At 46.2% G+C, this 27,545-nt stretch overlaps 1 protein-coding gene across 1 annotated transcript in view; it reads right to left on the bottom strand.

Moving 5' to 3' along the window:
* Positions 1 to 27,134, bottom strand: part of LOC148147386 (uncharacterized) — an 83,964-nt gene extending 56,830 nt beyond the window's left edge. Inside the window, exons 1-5 of the mRNA XM_087995608.1 lie at positions 27,050 to 27,134; positions 22,728 to 23,177; positions 21,604 to 21,748; positions 7,745 to 7,886; positions 867 to 986 (exon numbers count right to left, since the gene is read on the bottom strand). Of these exons, the coding sequence (XP_087851734.1) occupies positions 867 to 986; positions 7,745 to 7,886; positions 21,604 to 21,748; positions 22,728 to 23,177; positions 27,050 to 27,134 (942 nt within the window). The remainder of the gene's footprint in view (positions 1 to 866; positions 987 to 7,744; positions 7,887 to 21,603; positions 21,749 to 22,727; positions 23,178 to 27,049) is intronic.
* Between the last annotated feature and the right edge of the window lie 411 nt (positions 27,135 to 27,545).

Below are 27,545 nucleotides of genomic sequence, written 5' to 3'. Positions count from 1 at the left end.
CACCTCCTGATGCTGCCGGGCTTGCTGTGTTCTTCCAGCCTCCTGTTTGTCTACTTGTTCAGGTCATTCACCCCCTGCTGGGCTCCCTGCACCCTCCCCATTTCCCCATTAATATCGAGGCCCCTGTCCCAGCCATTTACATGAATAACATCCTGATTGTGGACATACTGCTGTCCACAGGTCTGGATCAATAATATCATCGAACCCGACAGTGTGGAAACAGGCCATTTACCAACAAGGCCACACTGACCCTCCGAAGAGTATCCCACCCAGACCTATTCCCCTACCCTATTACTCTACATTTTCCCTGACTACTGCACCTAACCTCGATACACGTGAACACTGTGGGGAATTTAGCTTGGCCAATTCACCGAACCTGCACATCTTTGAGCTGTGGGAGGAAACCGGAGCACCCGGAGGAAACCCACGCAGACACGGGGAGAATGTGCAAGCTCCACACAGACAGTCGCCTGAAGCTGGAATCGAACCTGGGTCCCTGGCGTTGTGAGGCAGCTAGTCACTGAGTTACTGTGTCACCTTAATCTCCTGTAGTTCGATGTTTGGTGAATAAACAGATTTATTCTCGCGGTATATAGAAGGAGATGGGATGGGAAAATGCAGATATACTCAGATGATGACATGATGATTGTAAATGTAAGATCTTGTTCACCTGAAGCCCAGGAATTAAAGCCTGCCTTTAGCTGAAGTGAGGAGGAGCCATGTCAGTAATACTGGAGACACAGCAGGTTCCAGATAAAGAGAGAATAATCCCCAGATTCATCCACAAAGGGAATAACAAACAGAAACACTGACAGTCTGGAATCCATATCAATACAGATTCAGAGGGAGTGGGTTCCTTCCATTACCTGGACGGAGGGTTCGTTCTTCAACTGTGTGACAACGGCCCTCGGGTTCCCGAATATAGGTGACGCAAATGGCAAAGAAATCCGAACAGCAGTGACCTCCATCCGACCATCAGGGCCCACCTGCACAATGATAATAAGATTGTTTGTAATAGTTTCCATCGTCTTTTACTGAACAAGCCAGTGACAATGTAACCTTGTTGTTTAATAATTCCATGGTGACAGGTTGAACGAGGCAGAGAGTGGGTTTTAAGGGAGTTGACGATCTGTCACTTCGACCTTCACTCTGAATGAGGGATATGATTTGGAGGAGCCGGTGTTGGACTGTGGTGGACAAAGTTAAAAATCCCACAACACCTAGTTACAGTCCAACAGGTTTATTTGGAAGCACTAACTTTCGGAGCACTGCTCCTTCATCAGGTGGTTGTGCTGTAGGATCATAAGACAGATCACAAAATGTTGCTCTTAATCTTGTGTCTTACAATCTTATACTCCACAACCACCTGATGAAGGAGCAGCGCCTCTGAACGTTAGAGCTTCCAAATAAACCTGTTGGACTACCCCAGCACTCCACAGTTCATCAATCTTTCAGGAAGTTTGAATGGGAATCAGACAGAAAATGCAGTTTATAGACTTGGAGCCTCCCTGAACCCTCTGGTTTTAATGATGGGGCCCATCTTGGTGTTGGCACTAGGAGCGGGTGCTGTTCCCACAGAAGGAAAAGGCCCAATGGTGATAGGACCCAGGGTGTGAGGGACATGCTGAATGGGTAAGTGGGAGTGGGTAATGAGGTGCCAATCTCAGTGTCCCCTCACTGAAAGACGGCCTGGCACCATCTCAAAAGAACTTTTCATCATGTGAGCAGAGCGATCTTGTTCATCAGGATCACTTGGTGGAACAGCAAAGAGAGTGAGGGGGCATTGAGCTCCTGTGTCACCACTGGGCACACAGAGATTCACAACAGGCAGGGCAGGGCTGGGAGGAGGGGATCTGAAGCCCTTACCCCCTGACTGTTTGTGTTTTCTCAGACAGGACTCCGTGCTCCAGAAGGACAGTCAGCTGCTGAGACCAGGGAGCTGGATTCCACTCAGAGAAGGAGGGTCCTTCAGAGAATGCAGCATCACATCATTCCCCAACACCCCCCCCCCCACCAACACAGACCCTCTCCAGGCAGTGGCTATCTGCTCACTGTCTGATACAATGTCACAAGCTGGTGAGTACATCACTGCCTCTCCTGAGCAGCTGATGGAGGCTGTGATGACTGAAGCCACTGACAGACAGAGGTCTGGTAGAGGCCAGGCCCATGCTGAGCCCCAGGCTGATGAGGGGCCTCTGCAGTCAGTAACATGGAACCTGCTGCAGTCACAGCGAGAGGTGAGGGAGCTGCTAGAGGCTGGCACCCCCATGAGTGGACAATGGAGGAGTCCATTCAGGCCATCGGTGCTATCCTGTCCCAGCTGTGGGTGTGTCTTGCTTCCTGTATCGATGGGTGCGTGCCCCTCATGGAGAGCTACATCCAGCAGGTCACTTGATGGATACACACCCACAGGGTGACCAGGTGAGAGGGGAACAACATAGCTGGAGAGTCTCTCCCAGGGGCTCCTCCATCTCCCCATCACACAATGGGGCAGGTGTCCCTTGCGGTGGAGGAGAAGAGGCTCCTTCTGCCTCGGGGCCTTCTCTCAGTGTGCTCCGAGTACACACAGAGCATCCTCAGCCCCTCTGCCAGTGACCCCAGCACCTCCAGTAGCCATGGGGACACAGTGAGCTCCTGTAGCTGTGACGCAATCCCACAGCATGTCAGGGTCCTTCAGGCCTCAGGCAGTGAATGGACAGCTCCCAAGGACATCAGGGAAGGCAGTGTTTGGTCATTACCTCAGCTGGGTCACTGTGTGGGGAGAGTCTGGGCACTAGACCCCCTTACCCCCTCTACATCCTCCTGGTCAGATGAGGAGTGACAATTGATGATGTGGTCCTGATGAAAAGCCTCCCCCCTCTGCAGTGTGAGGTTGCACAGAGCACAGGGACAGTATGGGAGGCCCTTTCTGGGACATAGTGCAGACCAGCCAATGGGATCACATGTTTAAGAGGCCAAGGGCCTACTCATGCATTGCTGGGTCACACTGTGACAGGCCGTGTACCTTTCCCCTGCTATAATGGGAGGGTTGGCCACGTGTCTGTGTCTGCAATGGCCACCCCTTGTCCCTGAGGATCCTTTCCGGAAGGTGCACAGGAGGAGAGAACAGCTGGAGCATCGGGAACAGGGAAAGTGTGTGGATCAGTGACTCCCAAACTTTAGACAAAAATCACTGTGTTCCCAGAGCTGTGAGAGTGTGGGTGGGAAGAGGGAACTGTGACAGCATTGGAGGGACAGGGGGGAGAGTTGTGAAAACTGAGGAGTGCAAAGGGAGCTGTGAGAGTCTAGTCTTGTCGGCTCACTCCCATTTCCCTTGAATTACTCTCTCGGATACAAATTTATTGCTCTCAATTGGGGGAAGTGCAGGGATTGGAACAAGGTCAGGCAGCAGGCCCTCAGAGAATATGCACTCCCTGATTGGGCTATTCACCTGGTTCAACCAATAGGAGAACATCACATGATCCAGGGTTCAAAGGTTGGCTGTTGCTCTGAAATGGAAGTAACACGGTTGAGCTAAAACCTGACAAAAGGTGATCTTGGAAAGACTGTGTTTCGGAGCAATGGCAAGGCTAAGTGTTCCTATGAGAACGGCAAGAAGGGGTAAGATAAAGGAACCTTGGATGAGGAGAGCGGAGGAGCTTCTCGTCAAAAGAAAGAAGGCAGCTTCCGTAAGGTGGAGGAAGCGAGGGTCAAGCTCAGCCCTAGAGGATTACAGGCAGGCGAGGAAGGAGCTCAAAAATGGTCTGAGGAGAGCCAGGAGGGTGCACGAGAAAGGCTTGGCAGGAAGGTTTAGGGAGAATCCAAAGGCATTTTACACACATGTGAGGAATAAGAGAATGATCAAAGAAAGAGTAGGGTCTATCAGGGATAGCATTGGGAACTTGTGCACAGAGTCTGAGGAGGAAGGGGAAGCCCTAAATGAGTTTTTTGCTTCTGCCTTTACGAAAGAAAAGGACCTTGTCGTGAATGAAACCATGGAGGAGGAGGTAAGCATGCTGGGACAGATAGAGATTGAGGAAGCTGATGTGCTGAAAATTTTGATAAACATTAAGATTGAAAAGTCGCCAGGGCCAGACCAGATTTGTCCTCGGCTGGTTTGGGAAGCGAGAAATGTGATTGCTTCGCCACTTGTGAAGATCTTTGCATCCTCGCTCCCCACCAGAGTCGTACCTGAGGACTGGAGAGAGGCAAATGTAATTCCTCTCTTCAAGAAAGGAAATAGGGAAATCCCCGCAAATTACAGACCAGTAAGTCTCACGTCTGTCGTCTGCAAGGTGTTAGAAAGGATTCTGAGGGATAGGATTTATGACCATCTGGAAGAGCATGGCTTGATTAAAGGCAGTCAGCACGGCTTTGTGAGGGGCAGGTCATGCCTCACAAATCTTATTGAGTTCTTTGAGGATGTTACTAGACAAGTTGATGAGGGGCGAGCGGTGGATGTTGTGTATATGGACTTCAGTAAGGCATTTGATAAGGTTCCCCATGGTAGGCTCGTTCAGAAGGCCAGGGGATACAGGGAAATCTAGCTGTCTGGATACAGAATTGGCTGGTTGACAGAAGACAGCGAGTGGTAGTGGAAGGAAAATATTCTGCCTGGAAGTCAGTGGTGAGTGGTGTTCCACAGGGCTCTGTTCTTGGGCCCCTACTGTTTGTAATTTTTATTAATGACTTGGATGAGGCGATTAAAGGATGGGTTAGCAAGTTTGCAGATGACACAAAGGTTGGAGGTGTCGTTGACAGTATAGAGGACTGTTGTAGGCTGCAGAGTGACAGTGACAGGATGAGAGATGGGCTGAGAGGTGGGAGATGGAGTTCAACCTGGATAAATGCAAAGTAATGCATTTTGGAAAGTCGAACTTGAAAGTTGAATACAGGATTAAAGACAGGATTCTTGGCAGTGTGGAGGAACAGAGGGATCTTGGTGTGCAGGTACATAGATCCCTTAAAATTGCCACCCAGGTGGACAGGGTTGTTAAGAAAGCATATGGTGTTTTGGCTTTCATTAACAGGGGGATTGAGTTTAAGAGCCGTGGGATCTTGTTGCAGCTCTATAAAACTTTGGTTAGACCACACTAGGAATACTGTGTCCAGTTCTGGTCGCCCTATTATAGGAAAGATGTGGATGGTTTGGAGAGAGTTCAGAGGAGGTTTACCAGGATGCTGCCTGGAGTGGAGGGCTTATCTTACGAAGAGAGGTTGACTGAGCTCGGACTTTTTTTGCTGGGAAAAAAGAAGGCAGAGAGGGGACACACACGCACACACACACACACAGACAGACATGCACACACGCAGACACACACACGCACACACACACACAGGCACACACACGGGCACACAGACACACGCACACACACAGACACACAAGCACGCACACACACATGCGCACACACACAGACACACACGAACACACACATGCGCACACACACAGACACACATGCACACACACAGACACACACGCACACACACACACAGACACACACACACACAGATACACACACACGCACACACACACAGACACACACGCACACACACACAGTCACACAAGCACACACAGACACATGCACACACACAAAGACACACACGCACACACGCACCCACACAGACACACTCGCACACACAAACACACAGACACACACACACACACAGACCCACACACGGGCACACACGCACAGGCACAGGCACATAGACACACACACAGACAGACACACACACATACACACACACAGACACTTACGCACACACACAAACACACACACACACAAACACACACGCGCACACATGCAGGCAAACACACAGGCACACACACAGTCACACACACAGACACACACAGACACACATGCACAAACAGACACACACACACACACTTAGATACACACATACACACAGACACACAAACAGACAAGCACACACGTACACACACACACAGACACATATATATACACACACACATGCACACACAAACAGACACAGACACGCACACACAGACACACACACTTCAACAGACTCAATCACATTTTACAGGGGAAGGTTCTCCATAATAGCTACAGGGCCGACAGAATCAGTGGGGACAGGACCATTTCATTCACAGAGGGACCTCTGGGAATATGCTGAGAATCATGGGGAAAGCTGGAACAGAGCCCATGGCTTCATGGGGGACATTAAGATGACGGTGAGTAACTGCCCCTGCTGCTCTCAATCCCCTCCTCACTCTCACCCTGAGATGGGGAATCAAATGAAAGCTGCAGACTGTGGGACCATGGATCTGGTGCTTTCCTTTGCCTCTCCCTCCAACATTCCCAACACTCCCGTTCTGATTGGCTGCTTTCAGATTCCCAGGAAGTGCCGGCTGGGGACCTCCTCACAGCCATGAGGAGGCGGAAGTTCAAACCCAGGTCACTGGTGAGGGGGCATTGTAACGTGATCTCACAGGTGAGCTGCCAGGGGAAATGGGTACCTAGTGTGCCAACTCCATGGAGGGCACGTTCTGCTGCTAGGAACACAGATGGAGACATTAATGGGAAGCCTACAGAAGGAGGTTGATGGGAATGCACACCGAGATGCTTGGTACATTAGCAGGCCATGTCAGACAGCCTATCAAAGGGCATGGAGAAGCTCAGTCCCAATGTGACAGAGGGCACTGCACAGAGCTTGGATCCCATCATTTCCCCTGTGGCAGTGGGAGCCAGCTCCTTGACTGCAGCAGCTGACAGGGCAGTGATCCAGTATCTGTGCTCACTGTCTCAGCCTCTGCTGAAGCACAGACAGAAGCCAAGAAACCCCTCAGTGCTGCAGTGTGAGTTCAGACTGAGGTCGTGCTTGGTCCCATGCAGGCTCAGACCCGCTGTGAACATGTCTGTGGATCCCAGTGGGCAAAGGGGTTTGCAGGGTCTTGGAGCAGGCCAGCAGCTCGTCCTCCAACAGATCACTAGGGATCTGGGGATGCTGCCTGGGAGACTGGCAGAGGCACCATGGGGCATCAACCTGCTGCCCTCTCTCAGGGTAACAGCATTTGTGCTCTCACTGTGGCCACTCCACCAGTCCCCTTGCTGTTGTCCCTCACTCTGTCAGTCCAGACAGCTGCTGTCTGTTGTGAGATGGTGCAGTCCGAAGCCAGGCCCAGGGTCTCCCCAGGAAATCCTGCAAAAGCCACCTGCAGTCTCCCCCATTGGAAGTCAGCTGCCTTCCACTAACCATGCAGTAACCAACGGGGTAAAGCTGCACAGGAACACCAGGACAGGCCCTCGGGCACTGCACAAGGATGGTCAGTTCCCATTTGTCCATGTCACTGGCTATGTTCCTGAATAAAGATTCTGTGATGCACATGTTTGTTGCTTGGCCCTGGGTGGTCCAAGTTGGGGAATTCAGTATTACATCAGGCAGGGTGGCTGCTGTGTAAAACCAGGATAGCAGCTCATCACCTGGTTCCAGACACACACAGGGCTCAGGGGGCACCTTCTCAAGAGGCTGTACCATGTGGGGTATACTGGAAACAGCTGGCACCACAGCACCCATCTCCAGGGGGGCACAGGGCTCATGTAGTCTCATCACAAGCAACACTACAAAGCTGGGACTTTCCCCCTTGGTCATTGTTCAGATTATCTAGTTAGAAATGATCTGATTCTATTGAATTCTGTGTGATCTTTCATCAGGGGGGCATTTCATACACAAATATTATGAACAGACAGGCAATATAACATTTCCTTACTACTACCCTTTTGAATTACTGCATTGTGAAAACACTTACCCATGAGAAATTGGCAGTAACCTTAAACTCAAAATTCGTATCCACTTTGATCACAGCAGCCTTAACATTTGGAAGTACAAAGGTTTCACTGTCCATTGGAAAATCCATATTCATCAGGACCTTACTTAGATCAGATTCCAGGCTGGAAAATGCACAGACAGTTAGCTCTGGACTGGATAAGAAACAGGGATTCACACACTAGGGTCAATATTAACTTATTTATTACACTTCAGTCTCTGTCATGAACCAAAAACAGTAATTGCTGGTGAAACTCAGCAGGTCTGGTATCTGTGGGGAGAAAGCAGAATGAATGTTCCGAGTCCAGTGACTCTGCATCAGAACCCATCAGCCTTTATCATGATGTCATCACTATGTGTGCTGAGGTACCAATTATTTACATTTGTTTTAAATGTAAATATGTAAATCAGTTTGACACAACCATACCGTAAGTTGACCTTCAATAAAAAGTCCTGCTTTAATTTGAAATGAAATGGCTCACAGTTTGAATCAAATCCTTCCACAAAATGTTTCTATTTCCTCTGTACGTTTCTGTCCAACTTCACCACCATTTTCTGTCCTTGGTCATTTACAGATTTCCGAGGGACAATGGCAGGGATCCGTGTGAGAAAATGTTTAGAATGAGGGCAAACCTTTCCATGCAGTGAGTTTGATGAAGATGTAGAGAGTGATGCTGCTCTGATACCTTCCTGCCATGCTCAGTGTGATCATAAACATACTGTAATAATTGCTATGGTGTCTGATCCACGTTTCTGTTAATCCCCAAAGAAACCACATCACCACAAATCAAACATAGCAGCTTCAATGGGGGCATCAGTCTCTTCTCAGTTCCTTCTCAGATGAATCTGAAGAACCATGAGGTAAGATTAAACTGGGAGACAAGAGCATCGTCAGACTTCCTGAAGGCAGTGGCTCAATGGCTTACCCAGCGTGAGGTGCAGTTACTGAACACTGTAGTGACTGATACAAGGTCAGTCAGGTGGATCTCAGAGAATACGGGTTCTCTGATTGGGGCTGTTAACCTGGTCCAATCAGGGAGCCCTGGCTGACAGCTACAAACTGGAGTGTCAGGGGTTCTGCTCCCTCCAGGAGCCAGCTCTGAGCTTGCTAGGTCAGTGTTATTGACTACCTTGGTGTAAATAAAGGGTGACTTGGTGATGGGACACCAGCTTTCAGTGAGTTATTTCTGTAATGATGAGAAAAAAGCACGTTCCTGAAGAGATCCACTTGCAACAGGAGTCTTTGAGTTGGGGTCAACATTTCTGGTATCGTGCTGCTATTTGGGAAGCTTGACTCATTCAATCCTGCCGTCGAAGACTGGGCCCAGAATGTGGAAAAATGCAGTATTTTTTCTGACAAATGACATTAGAGCAGGTAACAAGCAATGAGTAATTCTCCTGACAGCGCGTGGCCTCACAACCTTTTTGGTTATTTGGAGCCTGAGTTTCCTTGCAGCACCAGACACTAAAACATTTCAAGAGCTGATGGATTTAGTGAAGGTTTGTTACAGACCCAAGCCTGCTCTCATTCTGAGACACCATCGGTATTACTCGACAGTGTGAGAACCTTTCAGGGAAATCCGTATCAGGGTCTGGACGAGGTTAAGACAACTGACAGAGGAATATGATTTTGGTTTAACCCTCAGTGAGATGCTGAGACACCGTTTGGTGTGTGGGCTTTATGAGGTGACCATACAAAAGCACTGACTAGCTGAAGCCCAACAGGACTTCAAACAGGCACTACAACTGGCTTTGTGGTTGGGAAATGCAGCAAGTGGAGCTGGAGTTACAGGGTATGTTGGTGGAAGTGGACAGCCTCACCAGGCCGACTGAGCTTGGGAACACCACATGAGGGAAGGCCATTGCACAGCCTCACTCAGGACATATCCTGAACAGAGGGACCCTTGGACAGCCCACAGCAAAACCCCAAAACAAAGCCAAGCCTCGGACAACCAGTTAACGTTTTCTTCTTGATCCGGCCTGGTAGACCATTGTAGTCACAGCCAGTATGTGGACCCGAGACGGCAAAGGGGTCCCACTTGGTCTGAATTGAATAAGAACTCACAGGCCGTTATCCAGGAGAGTGCACACACTGGAAAGTTCACCAACAGCTGGTTAGGAACAGTTAAAATGCTCCATCATCTCCAAATCAGAACCAATCAAAATAAAGGTCTGGTTAAATGGTCACCCAGTTCCAATGGAGGTCCATACCAGCGCGGATGTATCAGTGATTGTGGAACCAGTCTTAACCAAAATTCCCTCTGGACTCTAACCCTTAAGTCTGTATAAGGCCTCGGCCAGGCTGAGAGCCTATACTGGGGAGCCTTTCCAGATTAAGGGTACAACTTCAGTTCCGGTCTTTTCTGAGAAGGAGCTGGTTCAGTTCCCACTGATTGTAGTAAAAGGCCCAGGCCCAAGCTTGATAGGACAGAACTGGTTGAGATTCATTGACAAAAGATCCCGAGGCTCCTTCATCTGTACCGGAGCATAAGCCTTTCCTTGGGTTGGTGGATTATTCCAGAACGTTCCTCCACAACCTGGCCTCCATTCTGGCATCCTTCCATCTTCTATTGAAAAAGGGTCAGCCTTGGGAATGGCCTTGGAGCTCAGATGTAGCCTTTAGGGAAGTAGAGAAGCAGCTGTCATTGTCTCAGGTATTTGCTCACTGCAATCCCAAGCGAGATATGGTGCTGATGTGTGATACCTCCCTGTGGGATATCAGGGTAGGGTTGGCTCACTGGAGGGCCAATGGAGAGGAACGCCCGATAGTGCATGCTCCCTGGATTTTGGCTGATGCTGAACGAAGATACGCCCAGATAGAGAAGGAAGGTTTTGCGGTCACCTTTGATGTGAGAAAGTTCCACCTGTGCCTTTCCGTGTGTACATTTGTAATAGGAACAGACCACAATCCCCTGCTAGGGTTACTTAACGAGGACTGGGCCATGCCGCCCAGAGCTTCAGGATGAATACAGTGGTGGGCCCTTATTCTGAGGCAGACAGTGACAAGTTGGACCCCTGTCCGGGAGGCCAAGTGGGAAATGCAGATGCCTTGAGGCGCCTCCCACTGGCCAGTGGTTCCACCACAAGAAGAGTCTGTTCTGGTTTGAAACTTTCTGGACACCCTTCTGGTCACCACTGAAAATATCAGATTGTCGCCACAAAAACATCCCGTCCTGGCAAAACAAAAACAGCTGGTGGTGAGAGAGGAAAGAAACCATCACCAGAATTCAAACCTTTCTGGACTCAGTGAGACCAGATCACCATAAAGGGTGGCATATTGTTATGGAGAGCAAGAGTGATTGTCCTGAGGAAAGGTCATTGACAGATACTGGCTGAACTCCACCGGGGTCATCCAGGGGATTCCAAAACGAAGATGTTAGTGAGAAGTTACATCTGGTGACCAGGATTGGATGATGACATAGCTGCATTGGTGGGGCAGTGCCCAGAGTGCCAACGAGGACACAAATTACCACCAGCAGCTCTCCAACATTTGTGGGAATGACTGGGTAAACCCTGAACTCAGTCACATGTCTACAACGCCAGTCCTTTCACACACTCCGTGTTTTCAGTCATTGTGGATGCTCATTTAAAGTGGTTGGATCTGCACAGAATCCATTTGTTCAACACGGGGAAAACGATTGGAAAGGTGCAAGCATCTCATACAATGCATGGACTCGAGGGAATGTTGGTCACAGACAACGGGCCATTATTTCCCCAAGCGGAGTGGCATTAGGCAGGAAGGGACAGCCCCATACCATCCACTGTCCAATGGTCTGGTGGAAAGTGCAGGGCAACCTTTGAAGGTCGGATTAAAGAAACAGCCATACAGCTTCACGCGATACCAAACTGTCCCAGTTCCTGTTTGATATCAGACCACCCCTCACCCAGTTCCAGAGACAGCTCCAGCAGAGTTGCTAATGGGGACAAGATGCTGCACCAGGTTAAACCTGATCTTCCTGGATCTGGGCAGGGAGGAGGGTGAAACAACATCAGGAACATCAATGCTGGACACAAGAGTTCACTAAGTGAGAGAGACATGTGGGATATAGGTGAATTAATGTTATTTCTGCAATTATATGTTCTGATACAGAGTAAATGAATTCACATTATTTTGGGATTGTTTTGGACGAGAGCTGACTTAGCAAAAATGAGGAAACATATAATCCCCCCAGATTTTCCACCGCAGTTGGAAATCACACGTCGTGTGTGCGCAGGCGAGATACGAGTCGGTCGAGAGATTTGGGGGAGCTGAAATTATGTACAGAGATTAAGAATGTTACCGAAACGGAGAAGGGAGGGAACTACTCAGCACTAAAGGTTCCCCGAGCGGATCTGTGGTGGTACTGTGGAGGCAAAATATTGAGACCCACCCTCCCTCCGGATTGGAGAGGGATATGTGCAATTGTACAATTGGCAATTCCATTTACCCTGGCATTTGAGAAGGAAAAGATAGTAGGGAAAAAGGGAAGGGGTAAGAGATTACTGTTAGATACTTCTTTTGATGACAGGATTTATCTCGACTCGGTCGGAGTCCCTAGGGGAGTACCTGAATTCAAAGCTCGTAGCCAGATTGGAGCAGGCTTTGAGTCAGCTCTCCTTTGGTGGGTAACAATTAATAAAAATGTAGATTGGATAAATTACATTTTCTATAATCAACAGCGATTTATAAATTATACAAGAGAGGCGGTTAAAGGAATATCAGAACAGCTTGATGCGACAAGTAGGATGGCATGGGAAAACAGAATAGCCCTTGATATGATTTTAGCAGAAAAAGGGGGTGGTTTCTATCCTTACTTCCCTGATAGTAGTAGTCAGGGTATTGGTGGCCATTGGCTGTTGTGTCATACCCTGTATACGAGGGCTCACCCAAAGACTGATTGAAACAGCCTTGATGAAACAGATGCCCCTAAAAGAGAATCAGGCAGAGGAACTTTATCGGCTAAATAATGAGGAGATGAGTGAAACCAAGATGGATGAAATCTCTGAAATGATGCTTGCGAATTTTGGGAACGATGTTTAAAAGAAAAAGAGACAAAAATGCAGAAGATAACAAATGGCAATCAAAAGAAAAAGGGGAAATTGTGGGATATAGGTGAATTAATGTTATTTCTGCAATTATAAGTTCTGATACAGAGTAAATGAATTCACATTAGTTTGGGATTGTTTCGGACGAGAGCTGACTTAGCAAAAATGAGGAACATATAATCCGTTAAAGAAAATGGTATGTTAGCATGAGACATGATTACAGAACAATGGTGGATGTATAGGCAAACAGGATAAACATCTGTTTCCCCACTTGTACAGAGACACAGGAACAAACCCCAATTAAAAGGGCTTAGTGATAAGATGCTGTGAGGGGCAGCGCAGATGGAGGGAGTAGATAATGGTAAGCAAAGGATGGGATGAGGTCAAACACCCTTATGGGAGTAGAGATAGACATTTGTCACTGACAAGGCCGGATAAACAGAAGTTGTGGGATCAGTCTTAAGGAAATGAATGACGTAAGCGAAGCAGGGAACAAACAATGGAATAAGGAAAACATATGGGAAAAAACTGTATAAATTGCGAGAGTTTGTTGAGGTTTACTGTGCATTTGTCATTGCCTTACCTGGCAATTAGACAAGGCACCCATTTGCAAGTGTACAAATAAACGACTCTGATTCAGATATTTGGTCTCGGACTGAAATTATTAAAGTGAGTGAGCTTTTGTTTCTCACAGACAGTTTACCAAAGGGGATGAGGTTGGGTTGTCAAAACCAAGGGAATGACCCTGCGTGGGTAAGAGGCTTGGTCAATGCAAGGTCAGGTCCCAGAAAGTTCAGGAAGGTGAGGCAGTCCGGAACAAGCATGTGGATCACATGACAGCTGCAACCATGTAACTGGGGCAGGAAGCAAACTGTACCCAGCCCCTCAGAACGTCCAGCAAGGCTGTTAGAACCCATGGGGTTCTCCCCCTTCACCGAGCGCTGAAGAACCCTCTGAGGGTGAGATGGACATGGCAGATGTCACAGCCTTGATGCAGTTACCGTCTGATGAAGATGTAGAATATGAATCGGGGCTGAGACACTCCGGGTACAGTAGGCAGCCGGGTACAGAATGTACATGCTGCCAATATCCGAGGCATTGTCAGAGGAACTGTATCTGAAGCAAAAATATCCCAGGAGAAGGTACAAGAAAAAGAACAGGCCTCCGTCCAGGACTCAGAGGGAAAGGATGTAGTGATTGGAACAAGGTCAGTCAGGTGGATATCCTGGAATATGAGTTCCCTGATTGGGGCTGTTAATCTGGGCCAATCAGGGGGCCCTGGCTGACAGATACAAACAGAGTGTCAGGAGTTCTGCTCCCTCAAGGAGCCAGCTCTGAGCTTGCTAGGTCAGTGTCATGGATTACGTTTGTGTTGGTAAAGGATGACTTGATGATGGGATAGCAGCCTTGGTGGAGTTATTTCAAAGACGGAGCTGAAATGGGGGGAATTAAGGCTTAGTTTCAAGTTCCAACACATTAGTATCTGCCCCACAGTCCAGTGTTGTTGAAGGACCAATGTGAGAAGTTAGATGGGAGGTGTGGAGCCGACAGACCCACAGGTACAGAGTCACCAAGCTCTCCATTTGAAACAGAAGCTGCTCCAGGTCAGTTGTTCCTTTTCTGCAGTGGGCCCCATTGCTAAAGAGATCCTCATGAAGCAAGGTATTGGTGAAGCTTCAGCCGGTTCCAGTCAGTGCCAGCAGCCTTTGATGTTTATTGCAGTCCTGGGAATGTCATTGTTGTGTGTGATTGGTCCGGCCAGATGTCCCAGCAAACAGCCACCTTGTCTCTCCCATCAAACATTTATTTAGTGTCACTAATTCATGCTAAGATGCAGCATTGAGAGATAGTTTTGTTTGAACTCTGAATGGTATAATCTCTCAGTTCCTGCAGTCAGAGCAAGGACTGCCCTTTGTACAGGAGAGCCAGAGTACAAGGCAGGCTGGGCTTGAAGTTAACACCATGATGTTGTGGGTAAATTACCACAAGCTCCCTTTAATTCAGCAACTGATTCAGAAATATCACAATCAAATACTGAAATAATTCCTTAAACTTTACTGCATGTAGCGACCAAAATAAATCCCCTCAAGTAAGCAAGTTCAGCCTCACAACCCAACTTCGCTTTTACCCGATTAATGATGGAATTTAGCACCGACTCCAACCAACAATGTCTCTCTCTGGAGGTTCAGGATTCCATGTCTGTGAAATATTGCTCTTCTGCGACTGAAGAATCCTGGAGATGAAATCTTAAAGCTTTTCCTGTCCTTCAAGTTTCCATCATTGATGATCCTTTAGATTCTCCCATCCACAATACTGACTACTGTGCAGGCTGAACTCTTATCAAAAGTAGCTTCCCTCTTCCTGTTACATTTACCTTTGGCTGTCTGTTTGAAGACACAACTTTCCTGCAATTAACTCCTTCAGTTCTTCTGCAGGACAATCATTTGGCCTTGGGGCAGAAGGCAGCCAGTTACCCAGCAGTTATTCAAATGGGTTTTGTTTTGTCACAAAGATGGGTGCAGGTGTGGGAGAGGGTTGTCACAGGATACAGTGGGAGATCGATCGGTCGCAGATATGAGCGGAGAAATGGCCAATGGAGGTTAATCTGGGTAAGTGTGAGGGGATGTACTTTGGGTGATCAGATGTTAAGGAAAAGTATATGGTTAACAGCAAGACCCTAAACAGCATTGATGCAGAGAAGGATCTTGGGGTTGAAGTCCATAGCTCCCTCAAAGTGGCCACGCAAGTAGCTCGGGTGGTAAAGAAAGCATATGGCCATGTTTGTCTTTATTGCTCACGGAGTGAATACAAGATTCGGGACGTCAAGCTGCAGCTTTACAAGACTTTGATTCAGCCACATTTAGAATGCTGTATTCAGTTCTGGTCAGGACATTGCAGGATGGCAATAATGGAGGCTCTGGACAGGGTGCAGAAGAGGCTTACCAGGATGCTGCCTGGGTTAGAGGGTCTGAGCGAGAGGGAGAGAGGAGACATACTCAGGTTGTTTTCTCTGGAGCAGCAGAGGCTGAGGGGAGACTCGATGGAAGTCTATAAAATGGTGAGATGCATAGATACAGTATCATTCAGAATCTTTTTCCTCAGAGTTGAAATGTCTAATACTCATGGGCATGCTCATAAGGTGAGAAGGGGAAAGTTGAAAGGAGATGTGAGAGTCATGTTTTTTTCACAGAGAGTGGGAGGAGTCTGGAACATGCTGCCAGGGGTGGTGGTGGAGGCAGATCCATGGGGCCGTTCAGAGACTTTTAGATAAGCCCATGAACAGGCAAGGAATGGAGGGAAATGGGACAAGGACAGGCAGGAGGGATTAGTTTAATTTGGCTTCATGTTTGGCAAAACATTGTGGGCCAAAGGGCCTATTCCTGTGCTGTACTGCTCTATGATCTAATATTTCATGAAGTGGGGGGTGTTAGTGTTGGACTGGGGTGGACAAAGTTAAAAATCACACAACACCAGGTTATATCTGATGAAGGAGCAGTGCTCTGAAAGCTCGGACTTCCAAATAAATCTGTTTGGCTATAACTTGGTGTTGGGTGATTTTTAAGTAATATTTCCTGCTCGTTCTTGCAAGAGGATTGAGCTGAATTGTAATTGGATTCCAGATGGGTGCCCTGACTGAATCAGTGCATTCACGATGAACACAATTGCCCCTGGGAGGGCAACACAATCAAAGAATTAAACTTCATCCCCAAAGTGAAAACCATTTGGTGGCAGTCATTTTGTTTTCTTGTTCAGTGCAGTTTGAATTGAAAATGGCAAGGTTTCATAGGATAGGAGCAGAGTAGGCCATTCGGCCCTTTGAGCTTGACCTACCACTCAGTATGATCCTGGCTGTTTGTCCCCTCATCTACAACATGAATATATATTGTGAATAACTGGGACCCAAGCACCACTCCATGTGGTACCCCACTACTTACCGCCTGTCACTAAGGAAAAGACCGATTGATTCCTGCTCTTTGTTTCCTGTCTGCCAACCAGCTCTCTATGGATGACAGTGCACTACCACCAAACCCACACACTTTAATTTCACATTAACCTCTTCTGTGAGAGCTGACTGAAAGCCTTCCGGAAATCCAAGTATACCTCATCCACTGGATACCTCTTAACAACTTGACTAGTTAGATTTTTGAAAATGTCCACTGGATTTGCCAAGCATGGCTCCCCTTTCCTTAGTCTACAATGACTCAGTCCAGTCATCTCACTGCTTTCTAAATGCACTGTTATTAAATCTTTCAAAATGCACTCTCGCATTTTGCTAAATACTGCTGATAGGCTCCCTCCTCTATAAATCCCTGTTTGCTCTCTTTGTCATATAGTGGGTTAAATTAATAACCCTCCAATCCATTGGAACTGTTCCAGAGTCGAGAGAATTCTGAAAGATGATCACCAATGCATCCACTATTTCTCAGGCCACTTCCTTAAGTACTCCAGGATGGAGATTGTCAGGCCCTGGGCAGTTATTTATCTTCAATCCCATCTGTTTCTCCAATTGTTTTCCTTCAGTTCCTCCCTCTCACTAGATCCTGGTTCCCTCAACATATTTCAAATGTTATTTATGAAAATCAGACCAAACTATGTGTTAAAATGGTCTGCCATCTCTTTGTGCCCCATTATAACTTCCCTCTTTCTGATTGTAACTGATATACATTTGTCTTCAATCATCTTTTTCTCGGCAATATCTCCACAAGCTTCTACATTCAGTTTGTATCTTTCCCACTAGCTTACTCTCATATTCTATGTTCCCTCTCTTTATCCATCCCTTTGTTAAATTCTAAACTGGGCTCCCAATCCTCAGGTCTGCTGTTTACTTTATGCCTATTCTTTGGATCTAATGATATCTATAATTTCCATTGGGAGCCATGGTCAGGTCACCATTCAGGCCACCATTTTATTGCATTGCCAGGCAGGAATGGAAATTGTTGCAGTTCCTCAGTGTTCTGTAAATGCTTGCCATTGCCTGTACACCATCATTACTTTAGGTAACATTCCCCACTTTGATCATAGACAGTTCATGCTTCATACTATCACTGTTTCCTTTATTTAGATTCAGTACCTGAGTCTCAGAATCAGCTCCGTTACTCTCCATCTGAATGAGGAATTCTATCATGTTATGGTCACTCTTTCCCAAGGGGCCTCTGACATCAACACTTCCAATTATTCCTTCCTCATTACACAATACTCAGTCTAGGATGCCCTATTTTCTATTTCATTCATCAACACATTGATCCAGAAAATCATCTCGTAAACACACTGGAATTCCTCTTCCTACAGCATTGGTACTGACTTGATTTGCCCGATCTACCTGCAGATTAAAGTTACCCTCAGTTACCATGTACCTTTATTTCCTGTTTCCATGATTTCCTGTTTAATGTCTACTTTACCATGACATTGTTGTGGTATATACAACTCCCACTATCGTTTTATGCCCTGAGGTGTTTGTAAGCTCCACCCATACAGATTCCATTTCATTGGAGTCATTATCCTTCATTATTATTGCGTAAATTGCTCTTTAACCAGCAAATGTTCCTCTCCCTCCTTTTCCCTTTTTGTCTGTTATATCATTTGTTTTTGTCCTGGTTTCCCTCTCTGTCTCCCTGGATAGGTTCCCATTCCCCTGCTATTTCAGTTTGAATCCTCCCCATCCAGACTGGGAAATACTCCCAGCAGAACATCAGTACCAGTCCCACACAAGTGTACACCATCCAGACTGTACTAGTCCCACCGCCCCCAGAATTCTCCCATGCCCCAGTAATCTGACACCCTCCCCCTCACGCCATCTCGACAGTCACATATTCATCTGATGTGCCCTGCTATTTCTACTCTGACTTGCACATGGTATTGGGATCAATCCTGAGATCAAGGCCTTTGAGAATGTCCTTTGTAACTTGCTTCGTAACTCCCTACATTCTAGTGAATTTTGAGAAGATTTGTAACTCAGATTGAGGTTCTGGATGGAGGATTGCTCGCTGAGCTGGAAGGTTCATTTTCAGACGTTTCGTCACCGTACTAGGTAACATCAACAGTGAACCTCTGGATGAAGCTTCACCTGAAGGCTCACTGATGATGTTACCAGTACGGTGACGAAACATCTGTAAACAAATCCCAATATTCTGCTTGTAGGACCTCATTCCTTTTTTTAACCCATGAATTTGATACCTGTGCAGTCTACAACCATTGGCTGTTCACCCTTCCACTCCAAACTGTTCCTCATCTCCACTACACCAAAGCCTATCACAGTGCAACAGATTTTAGAGTCACCACGTTCCTCTCAGAGGCCATTACCCCCAGCAGGATCCATTGTGGGTCTATGTGTTTTACAGGGGGATAGTCACAGGGGATTCCTGCACTTGCTGCATCGTTCTGAGACTCTGCCTGGTGATTATCCGTTCACTTTCTCACTTTGAAGATTGACACTGCGGTGTGACCATCTCCCTGTACGTGTTATCCACAATACCCTCAGCCTCCCAGATGCTCCACAGTGTCCCCAGTCTCTGCTCCAGCTCTGAAACCCAGGCTCCCTTCCAGTAGCTGCAGCTGGAGCCACTTCCTGCACATGTTCTGGTCCCACTTTCCCACAGAGCAGGAGGAGCACACCACGGCATTGAGATCTACTCCCATGACTTTCTGCTCAATTAGACCCTCAGATCGTCTGTAAAATCAATAATGTGGATTTTTTTTAGGTCCTTCCTCTCTGGGCCACAGCAGTACTGCACATGCAAACTATAAACCCAAAATAAAGACCTAAAGTGATAAAGGTAAAGTACGTGCTCATCTTGCACCACTTCACTTTTTGATTCTTCCAGAGTGCCTCACCATGATGCTGACTGTGGGACACCCTTCCCAGACTGCTTCACTGTGATGCTGACTGTGGGATACCCTTCCCAGACTGCTTCACCGTGAGGCTCATGGGGGACACCCTTCCCAGAATGCTTCACAGTGATGCTGACTGTGGGACACCCTTCTCAGACTGCTTCACTGGGATGCTGACTGCAGGACATCCTTCCCAGACTGCTTCACTGTGATGTTAACGATGGGACACCCTTCCCAGACTGCTTCACCGTGAGGCTCACTGTGGGACACCCTTCCCAGAATGCTTCACAGTGATGCTGACTGTGGGACACCCTTCTCAGACTGCTTCACTGGGATGCTGACTGCAGGACATCCTTCCCAGACTGCTTCACTGTGATACTGACTGTGGGACACCCTTCCCAGAGTGCTTCACCATGATGCTGACTGTGGGACACCCTTCCCAGACTGCTTCACCGTGATGCTGGCTGTGGGACATCCTTCCCAGACTGCTTCACTGTGATGCTGACTGTGGGACATCCTTCCCAGACTGCTTCACCGTGATGCTGACTGTGGGACACCCTTCCCAGACTGCTTCACTGTGATGCTGACTGTGGGACACCCTTCCCAGACTGCTTCACTGGGATGTTGACGATGGGATACTCATACCTGACTATTTCACTGAGAGTCCTTGTGAGTGACTTGCAGACTTTGCCTGAGATGAACGATGACTTTCCCTTTGCTCCATGCTCCCTTTCCTGTTGCTGTCCTTGCATCTTCAGTGACCTGTCAGCCTCCACCGTTTCTATCCTTCCCCTGTATATAACCATCAATGTTCCCACTTTACCCTCAGAGCCCATGGTTCTGTGAATTGCGATGCCCTCGTTGGCCATACACCTCCTCCATGTTGTGGCTAAAGTAGTAGCACCTTGTGAGAACCATCCCTCCCTTAGCATTCTGTCCCATCCCATGCTCCAGGAAATCCCAGCCTTCCATCTTGAATCTCCTCCTTTCACTCCCACCATTCCCTCATCAACCCAATCCAATGAACCTGATCCTCAGACCTGAGCTTCCTGCTTTCCCCAGGACTCCATGGAAAGGACCCTGAAAAGCCCCTGACCATTAATACCCAAACCTCCAGCTCGGACCATGTCTGAGTCCCCAGAGTAACTTGGGCAAGCCAGCCTCAAATGAGAGCCAGCCCAAAGACCGGTGTCCCCACAGCAGCCCAGCTGATGTACCTGTGATCTCAAACCTGCTTCAACATTACCTCAGGGCTGTTCCTGGCCTGGTCCCTGGACTGCAGGGATCCCCACATTCTGGAAGACTGTGGCCAAGCCCCTGGACTGGGATTAGATGAGTTCCTTGACACATAGTCCCCTTCACTCCACTAAGGACTGGTCCCTTTGACCTTTAGACAGAGCCATTTGCTTGAAGCCCATGCAATGTGTTGCCACATAAGCTGCTGCCACAAGCTCTCGGTGTGACATTGACAGAGCCCGGTGCTGTACAACAATAACATGTCCAGCCCCTTGACTGCTCAGTGCTCCCAACCATGGCACGCTGCCTGCCTCTCCCTCTGCTGCTAAAAAGCAATGCAGGCCACAGAGCCTCCAAGTCAGTGCAAAATGTGTCAGTTTGAATGAAATGGCAGAATACAATGTTCAGGCTCATTTTTACTGGGTCTATGAACTTGAATTAAAACATTTGAACTAAGCACACATCACAATGCATTTTAACATTTTAACATTTCACATTCTTGGAGAAATTTTACTGACATGAAAAACATCAAGTTTGAATAAAAGCAGCTTTGCATTACAGAGTAGATTTTATTCACCTATCAGAAACCTTCAAACTAGACGAACACTCCTCACAGACAAGTTACTGAAGCAGGAAGGAACCGAAACCTGGCAGTGAATCTGTTTAATCCTTGGATAAAATACGTCCAAAATGTACCCCTTCACCACATCAACTTTTAAACATTGTTTTCAACTTCAAGTTGTTCGCACTTACCCGACTGAAATGTTCCCATCACATTGGCCCAGGATCCTGTTGGTCAGTAACATTGCATAGCGAGCATCATTTAGTTTCAATTGTCCTTTCCTTGTGTGGTCAGTCAATTTGTTTTTCTGATATAAGCAATCAGCCAATGGTGATTCTAATAGGAAAGGGACAGTGAGAAAGAAGAGGGAATCTCAACATTTCAATATCAGGAAAATATTTCAAAATTTGACATGTTATGCACATGTGCTTGCAAATTGCAACTTGATGTTAAAAAGGCTTTGTGTACACACATCTCCATCTTTGTGTCAAATTCTATCCTGAACAGTACAATTAAAATTGTGAAACACGAACAGGAAATGCTGGAACTACCCAGCAGGCCTGCAGTATCTGGGGAGAGGGAAACTGCATGTACGTGGCAACTCAATGGTGTCCAGCCAGATCTTTCTCCCGAGTGAAAGGTACTGCATCAGAAACAGGAACAATACAAGGAAAGGAGAAAGGAAGCTTGGGACTGGGAAAGTAAATCACTTGTGGTCCTGATAGAGCATCGGGAACATTAAACTCTCAACAAGGATCCTGATAAATAGCTGAAATCTTTACATCTGCTGTGATTATTATCAATCATCTAATTCACCTAAAACTTTCAGTTTTATTAGATTACAATTGAATCTGGTTAGAACAGACATTGCCAAATCTAGCTGGACAGGAACTAATATTTCTGTAATACTGGGAGTAGTTTACCTGTGAGAAATATACTCTAAAGCTTAAAGAAATGCATATTCCACAACCTGGGTTTAAATCCATCGATCCTTTTCATTAAGCAGGTCATGAAATTAATTGTGTTGCGATGTACAATTAACATTATTGACAGAATCAAGGTGTTGTTTTTAGTGTTGATCTGGTGCTCCATAATATAGCCCAGGCCTCCCATCTCCCCCTCCCCATTGACTGGGGACATCTCTGAGGACAGGGAGCAGCACACACCCCCCACTCACACTTTCCTCCTCCTGTGGTTGTAGGAGAAACAGAGAAAGCCTGGGCCTATGTTTCTATTTTATTCTTTATCTGTGATAAATAGAGTCACAGAGTCACATTTCTGTGATTCACAATGTGTCAGTTATTATTCTACTCACCACATGCTCCTTCAGACCCAGTAAATTCCAAATAAGAAGCATTTTCCATGTGAACTGGACTGAAGTCTGACTGATTTATGTAAATAATGTCTCTCAGCAACGGTGAACTCTTGTGTGAACTGCTATTGGTGAGAGTGAAATGTTGACAACATTTCCCTCCAGTGGACATGGCAGTTGGATACGACTTTCCAATATCACCACGGGTTATGTAGAGTTGGCCAACGGATCCTTTCCAGGTGATGCAGATTTCTGATGAAGCTGCAGGTGTAGGTGCTGCAGGATCTTGTGTCCAGGAAGATGAACCATTCCCAATGAGATGAGCTTCTATTTCTAAGCCTGTTTTCTTTACAGACACTTTCAATGAACATGGGTCTGGGCCAATGTAGTGATGAGATTTATTAATGTGACTGTTCAGGTATCCACAAACTGTAAACTCAGCACCAACTATTGCTGCAAATACAATCACAAGGTAAGCATTAATCAACACCTGAGAAATTTTCTCAGAAGCTTTTTAAATCAATACTGTGACTTTGCTGGAAAATTGAGGGAAATCCCACACCAATTGCATCATCAGGAATTGATAATCAGCAACAACAACAACTTTTTTTTTCATAGCACCTTTAGAGGAATAAAATGGTCCAAGGCCCTTCACAAGAGTGTTCTCAAACAAAACGTTGATGCCGTTGTAAGGTCTCAATAGTATTTGTAAAACACAGGCTAAAATATTAAAACATTTTGCTGGTCAGAATTATATAAGGATGGAGTCAAGAACTGGGTGAAGAATAGACAGTGTCTGTGTCATAAATAATGTTGTAATATGTTGTATAAAGCTGGGAGTTGGCTGTAACTCAGGAGAGGTGATTTTACATTTTATGATGATCAGACTCACTGTCCTTGTATACACATGAAAATATACAACTGTTTGACCTGTTTCCTCAATCCTCCACCAACTTATCAAGTTGTGTGATAAAATAAAGTCACAGTCAAAGGCTTTGATCTTGCCAACACTGAGATGGAGGAAGTTATAGCTCTTCCAAAACAGAACCCTGGAAAAGGGATCAGGAAATGTAAAGGCAATAGATATTACCGAACAGCAAAGTGACACTGTGAGTTTAATCTGTAACTTTGATGAAATGAGCTTGCCTGAGATTTTGCACTGAAAGGGGATCGCATGTTCAGAGAGTTCACAATATTCCCTCCTCCTGCCGTGTCTGTTCCCTTCCTCAGCCTGAGCCTGTCAGCAAGGAAGAAGGTCAGGAACAGAATCTCATGTCACATCCTGCTCACTGAGGAGGCCTTTCCCCAACTGAATGACTTCGCTGCTGGAGAGCTTATTGGACTTTGACTGGAGGAAGGTTCAGGATTCAGGACAATAAATGTATTTTTCCAATTTTTTATTCAGTTTTTGAACTTGTTGTAACTAGGTGTGTGAAGGGAACCAGCTCCCTGTTTTCTCACTCCTATTAGTCAGCTGCAAATACATTTTATTTATTTTGTTCAGCATACAGTGATGATCTTTCGACTTCAACCAAGTTCACTACACAATGCAAGAGCCCATTTTCTAGCTTTACTTGAATGAAAAGAGGACTTTTATGACTCACTTGATTCAAGAACCAATGATTAAAATGAACAGACGCACACAGACACAGAGGTAGGAAGTTCAAAATAGACAGTGGTAGAGGCAGTGAGAATAATGTTTATGTGGCCTTTAGACACCGTGGGGTGTTACTTCTTAACCTGAAATCAGAGTTTAATGACTTTTATCCTCAACAGTTCAGAATCTGGAGATCTTTGAATTCTTGGTGAACAGTTGTTTCTCAAATTTACTTTTTCACTGGGTGCTGTTTCTGAGATAATGTTAGAAACAGAAAGGAGAAGACAGAATTCCAGCTCTTGCTACACAAATTCACTTTTCATTCTCTCAGTCCTGATGCTGAAAAGCAGCTGTTGAAATACAGTTCAGTGTGTATTCCAGAGTCGCGATCCTTTGTTCTTTCAAATTGTCTGATTGATTGGTAACTCTTGCATCTCCCAAAATATTAAAGCAACACACACAACTGTACTAAGTAGGGGGTGAAAATTTCTTAATGGTTACTCATTACATTTCTTCAAATAAAATAGTAATTTCACCGTAGATAGATTGTTTCATACGAATGGGTCTCATGAATCTTGCTCAACCTTTGGGCAGGTGGCCCCTGCAGCCATTTTAGATTCATGTTTTCCCTTTTTGGCAACCGTGTTACTCTCTGAAAGGTCTCAGGTACAACAGCCTGACGTTAGAGGTTAAAATTTGATCACCCATCTTTGTCATTATCATTATGTAAAAGGGATGGCAGGAGGGAGGCTGGGGCCGATCAGGGGTAGTAAGGGAACTTGCGCCTGGAATCGGAGGAAATAGGGGAGGTCCTTAATGAATACTTTCCCTCAGGAATACCTACAGCGAGGGACCTTGACATGCATGAGGACAGCGTGAAACAGACTGATATGCTCAAACAGTTTGATTTTGGGAAGGAGAATGTTCTGAAAATTTTGAAAAACATAAAGATAGATAAATCCCCTGGGCCAGGCAGAATATATCCAAGGTTACTACAGGAAGTGAGGGAAGAGATTGCTGCACCTTTGGCAATGATCATTGCATTCTCACTGTCCACTGGAGTAGTGCCAGATGAATGGAGGGTGGCAAACATTTTTCCTTTGTTCAAGAAAGGAAATAGAGATAATCCTGGGAATTACACTCAGTCCCCAAGCAGTCTTATGATACTGATGGGCAAGTACTGGAGAAGATTCTGAGAGACAGATTTTCTGATTACTTGGAAAACCATAGTTTGAATAGAGATAGTCAGCATGGTTTGTGAGGGGCAGGTCATGCCTCACAAACTTTATTGAATTCTTTGACGATATGACAAAACATGTTGATGAAGGTAGAGCAGTGGATGTGGTGTACGTGGATTTCAGGAAGGCATTTGATAAGATTTCCCATGGTAGGCTCATACAGAAAGTAAGGAGGCATGGGATACAGGGAAACTGTCTGTCTGAATACAGAATTGGCTGGCCCATAGAAGACAGAGAGTGATGGTTGATGGAAAGTATTCGCCTGCAGCTTGGTGAACAGTGGTGTTCTGCTGGGAACAGGTCTGGGACCTCTGTTCTTTGTGATGTTTATAAATGAGTAGGATGAAGAAGTGGAAAGATGGATTAGTAAGTTTGTTGATGACACAAAGATTGGTGGAGTTGTGGATAGTGCAGAGGGCTGTTGTGGGTTGCAACAGGACATTGACAGGATGCAGAACTGGGCTGATAAGTGGCAGATGGCGTTCGACCTGGAAAAGTGTGAAGCTGTTCTCATTGGAAAGTTGAATTTGAATGCTGAATACAGGATTCAAGGCATGATTCTTGGCAGTGTGGAGGAACAGAGGGATATTGGGTTCCGTGTCCATAGATCCCTCAAAGTTGCCACCCAGGTTGACAGGGTTGTTAAGAAGGTGTATGGAGTGTTAGCTTTCATGAGCAGGGGGATTGAGTTTTCGAGCTGTGAGGTTATGCTGCAGCTCAACAGAGCCCTGAAATGTTGTGTTCAGTTCTAGTTGCCTCATTATTGGAAAGCTTTCAAGAAGGTGCAGAGGAGATTTACCAGGACATTACCTGGACTGGAGGGCATTTCATCTGAAGAAAGGATTTAGGGTTTTTCTCATTGGAGCTAAGAAGGATGAGAGGTGACTTGATAGAGGTATATAAAAGTTTTTCCCATGGCAGAATGTCTACCATGAAGGGGCATAATTTTAAGGTAATTGGTGGAAGATTTAGGGGAGGTATCAGAGGTAGGTTCTTTACTCACAGAGTGGGTTGGGGGGGGGGGCGTATGTGGAATGCACTGCCAGCAGTGGTAGTAGAGTCAGATACATGAGGGACATTTAAGTGAATCTTGGATAGGCACATGGAAGATCGTACAAGGAAGGGTTAATCGGTTAGTCTGATCTTAGAGGAGGATAAAAGACTGGCACAACATCGAGGGCCGAATGGCCTGTACTGTGCTGGACTATTCTATGTTCTGTCAGCAGCATTTGTGTGATAACTTTATCTCTACAATTGTCTTAATTTGTTACTTTACCTTCGACAAACTCTGTTTGTATCGTGTTAATTTTCTGTCTCTCTTTTCAACAGTCAATGATGGGAAATGTACAGAAATCACATTAACACTGGGACCAATGTTCACACTGAGATACATAATCCATCCCATTGGATCACCAGCCTCACACAGCATTGAAAATAAACTGGGGAATTTAAAAGAAGTGAAACAAAGAAAGTGCTGAGAAATGAATTACCTTTCCCAATGTGAAAGCTGAAGAAACATAACAGAAGGCAGTGACAGTTGATCAGTCTGTGAAAGGTGCTGGTTTTGAGAGGCATCTTCCACTGGGTTCCTCCTCTGGAAAATCAACATTGTGAATATGAGAGCACAGGGTGAGGATCACACAAATGATGGTTACATCCAAAACATGCAAAATTACATGGAGTTAAATGATGACCTGTCATTGTCCCAACACCCAGTGACACCAATTGACAGGATGTAGCTCCCATTTGAAATCACCGTGATCGGTGAATTTTGGGGGAAATTATTGAGATTTTGTTGGAGAGAAAACCTCAGATGGAGTTGTCAGGCTGCTGTTACTCAGCTGTGAGTGACCAAGTGAAACAGGGACTGATAGGGGCTGAGGGCAGCTCATCTGTCCTTGTTAGTTCATGGTCTGAGGAGACCAGAGACCCCAATCTTCATTCTCCTCATGTTTTTAATCATTCAGGACCATACATCATGAAAAA

The sequence above is a fragment of the Chiloscyllium plagiosum genome, unplaced genomic scaffold (genome assembly GCF_037043375.1).
Source record: "Chiloscyllium plagiosum isolate Xiang-an unplaced genomic scaffold, Cpla_swu_hap1 HiC_scaffold_17, whole genome shotgun sequence".
In the NCBI taxonomy this organism is placed as follows: Eukaryota; Metazoa; Chordata; class Chondrichthyes; order Orectolobiformes; family Hemiscylliidae; genus Chiloscyllium; species Chiloscyllium plagiosum.
The sequence above is the reverse complement of the archived record's forward strand: the minus strand, read 5'-3'. Positions and strand labels throughout refer to the sequence as shown.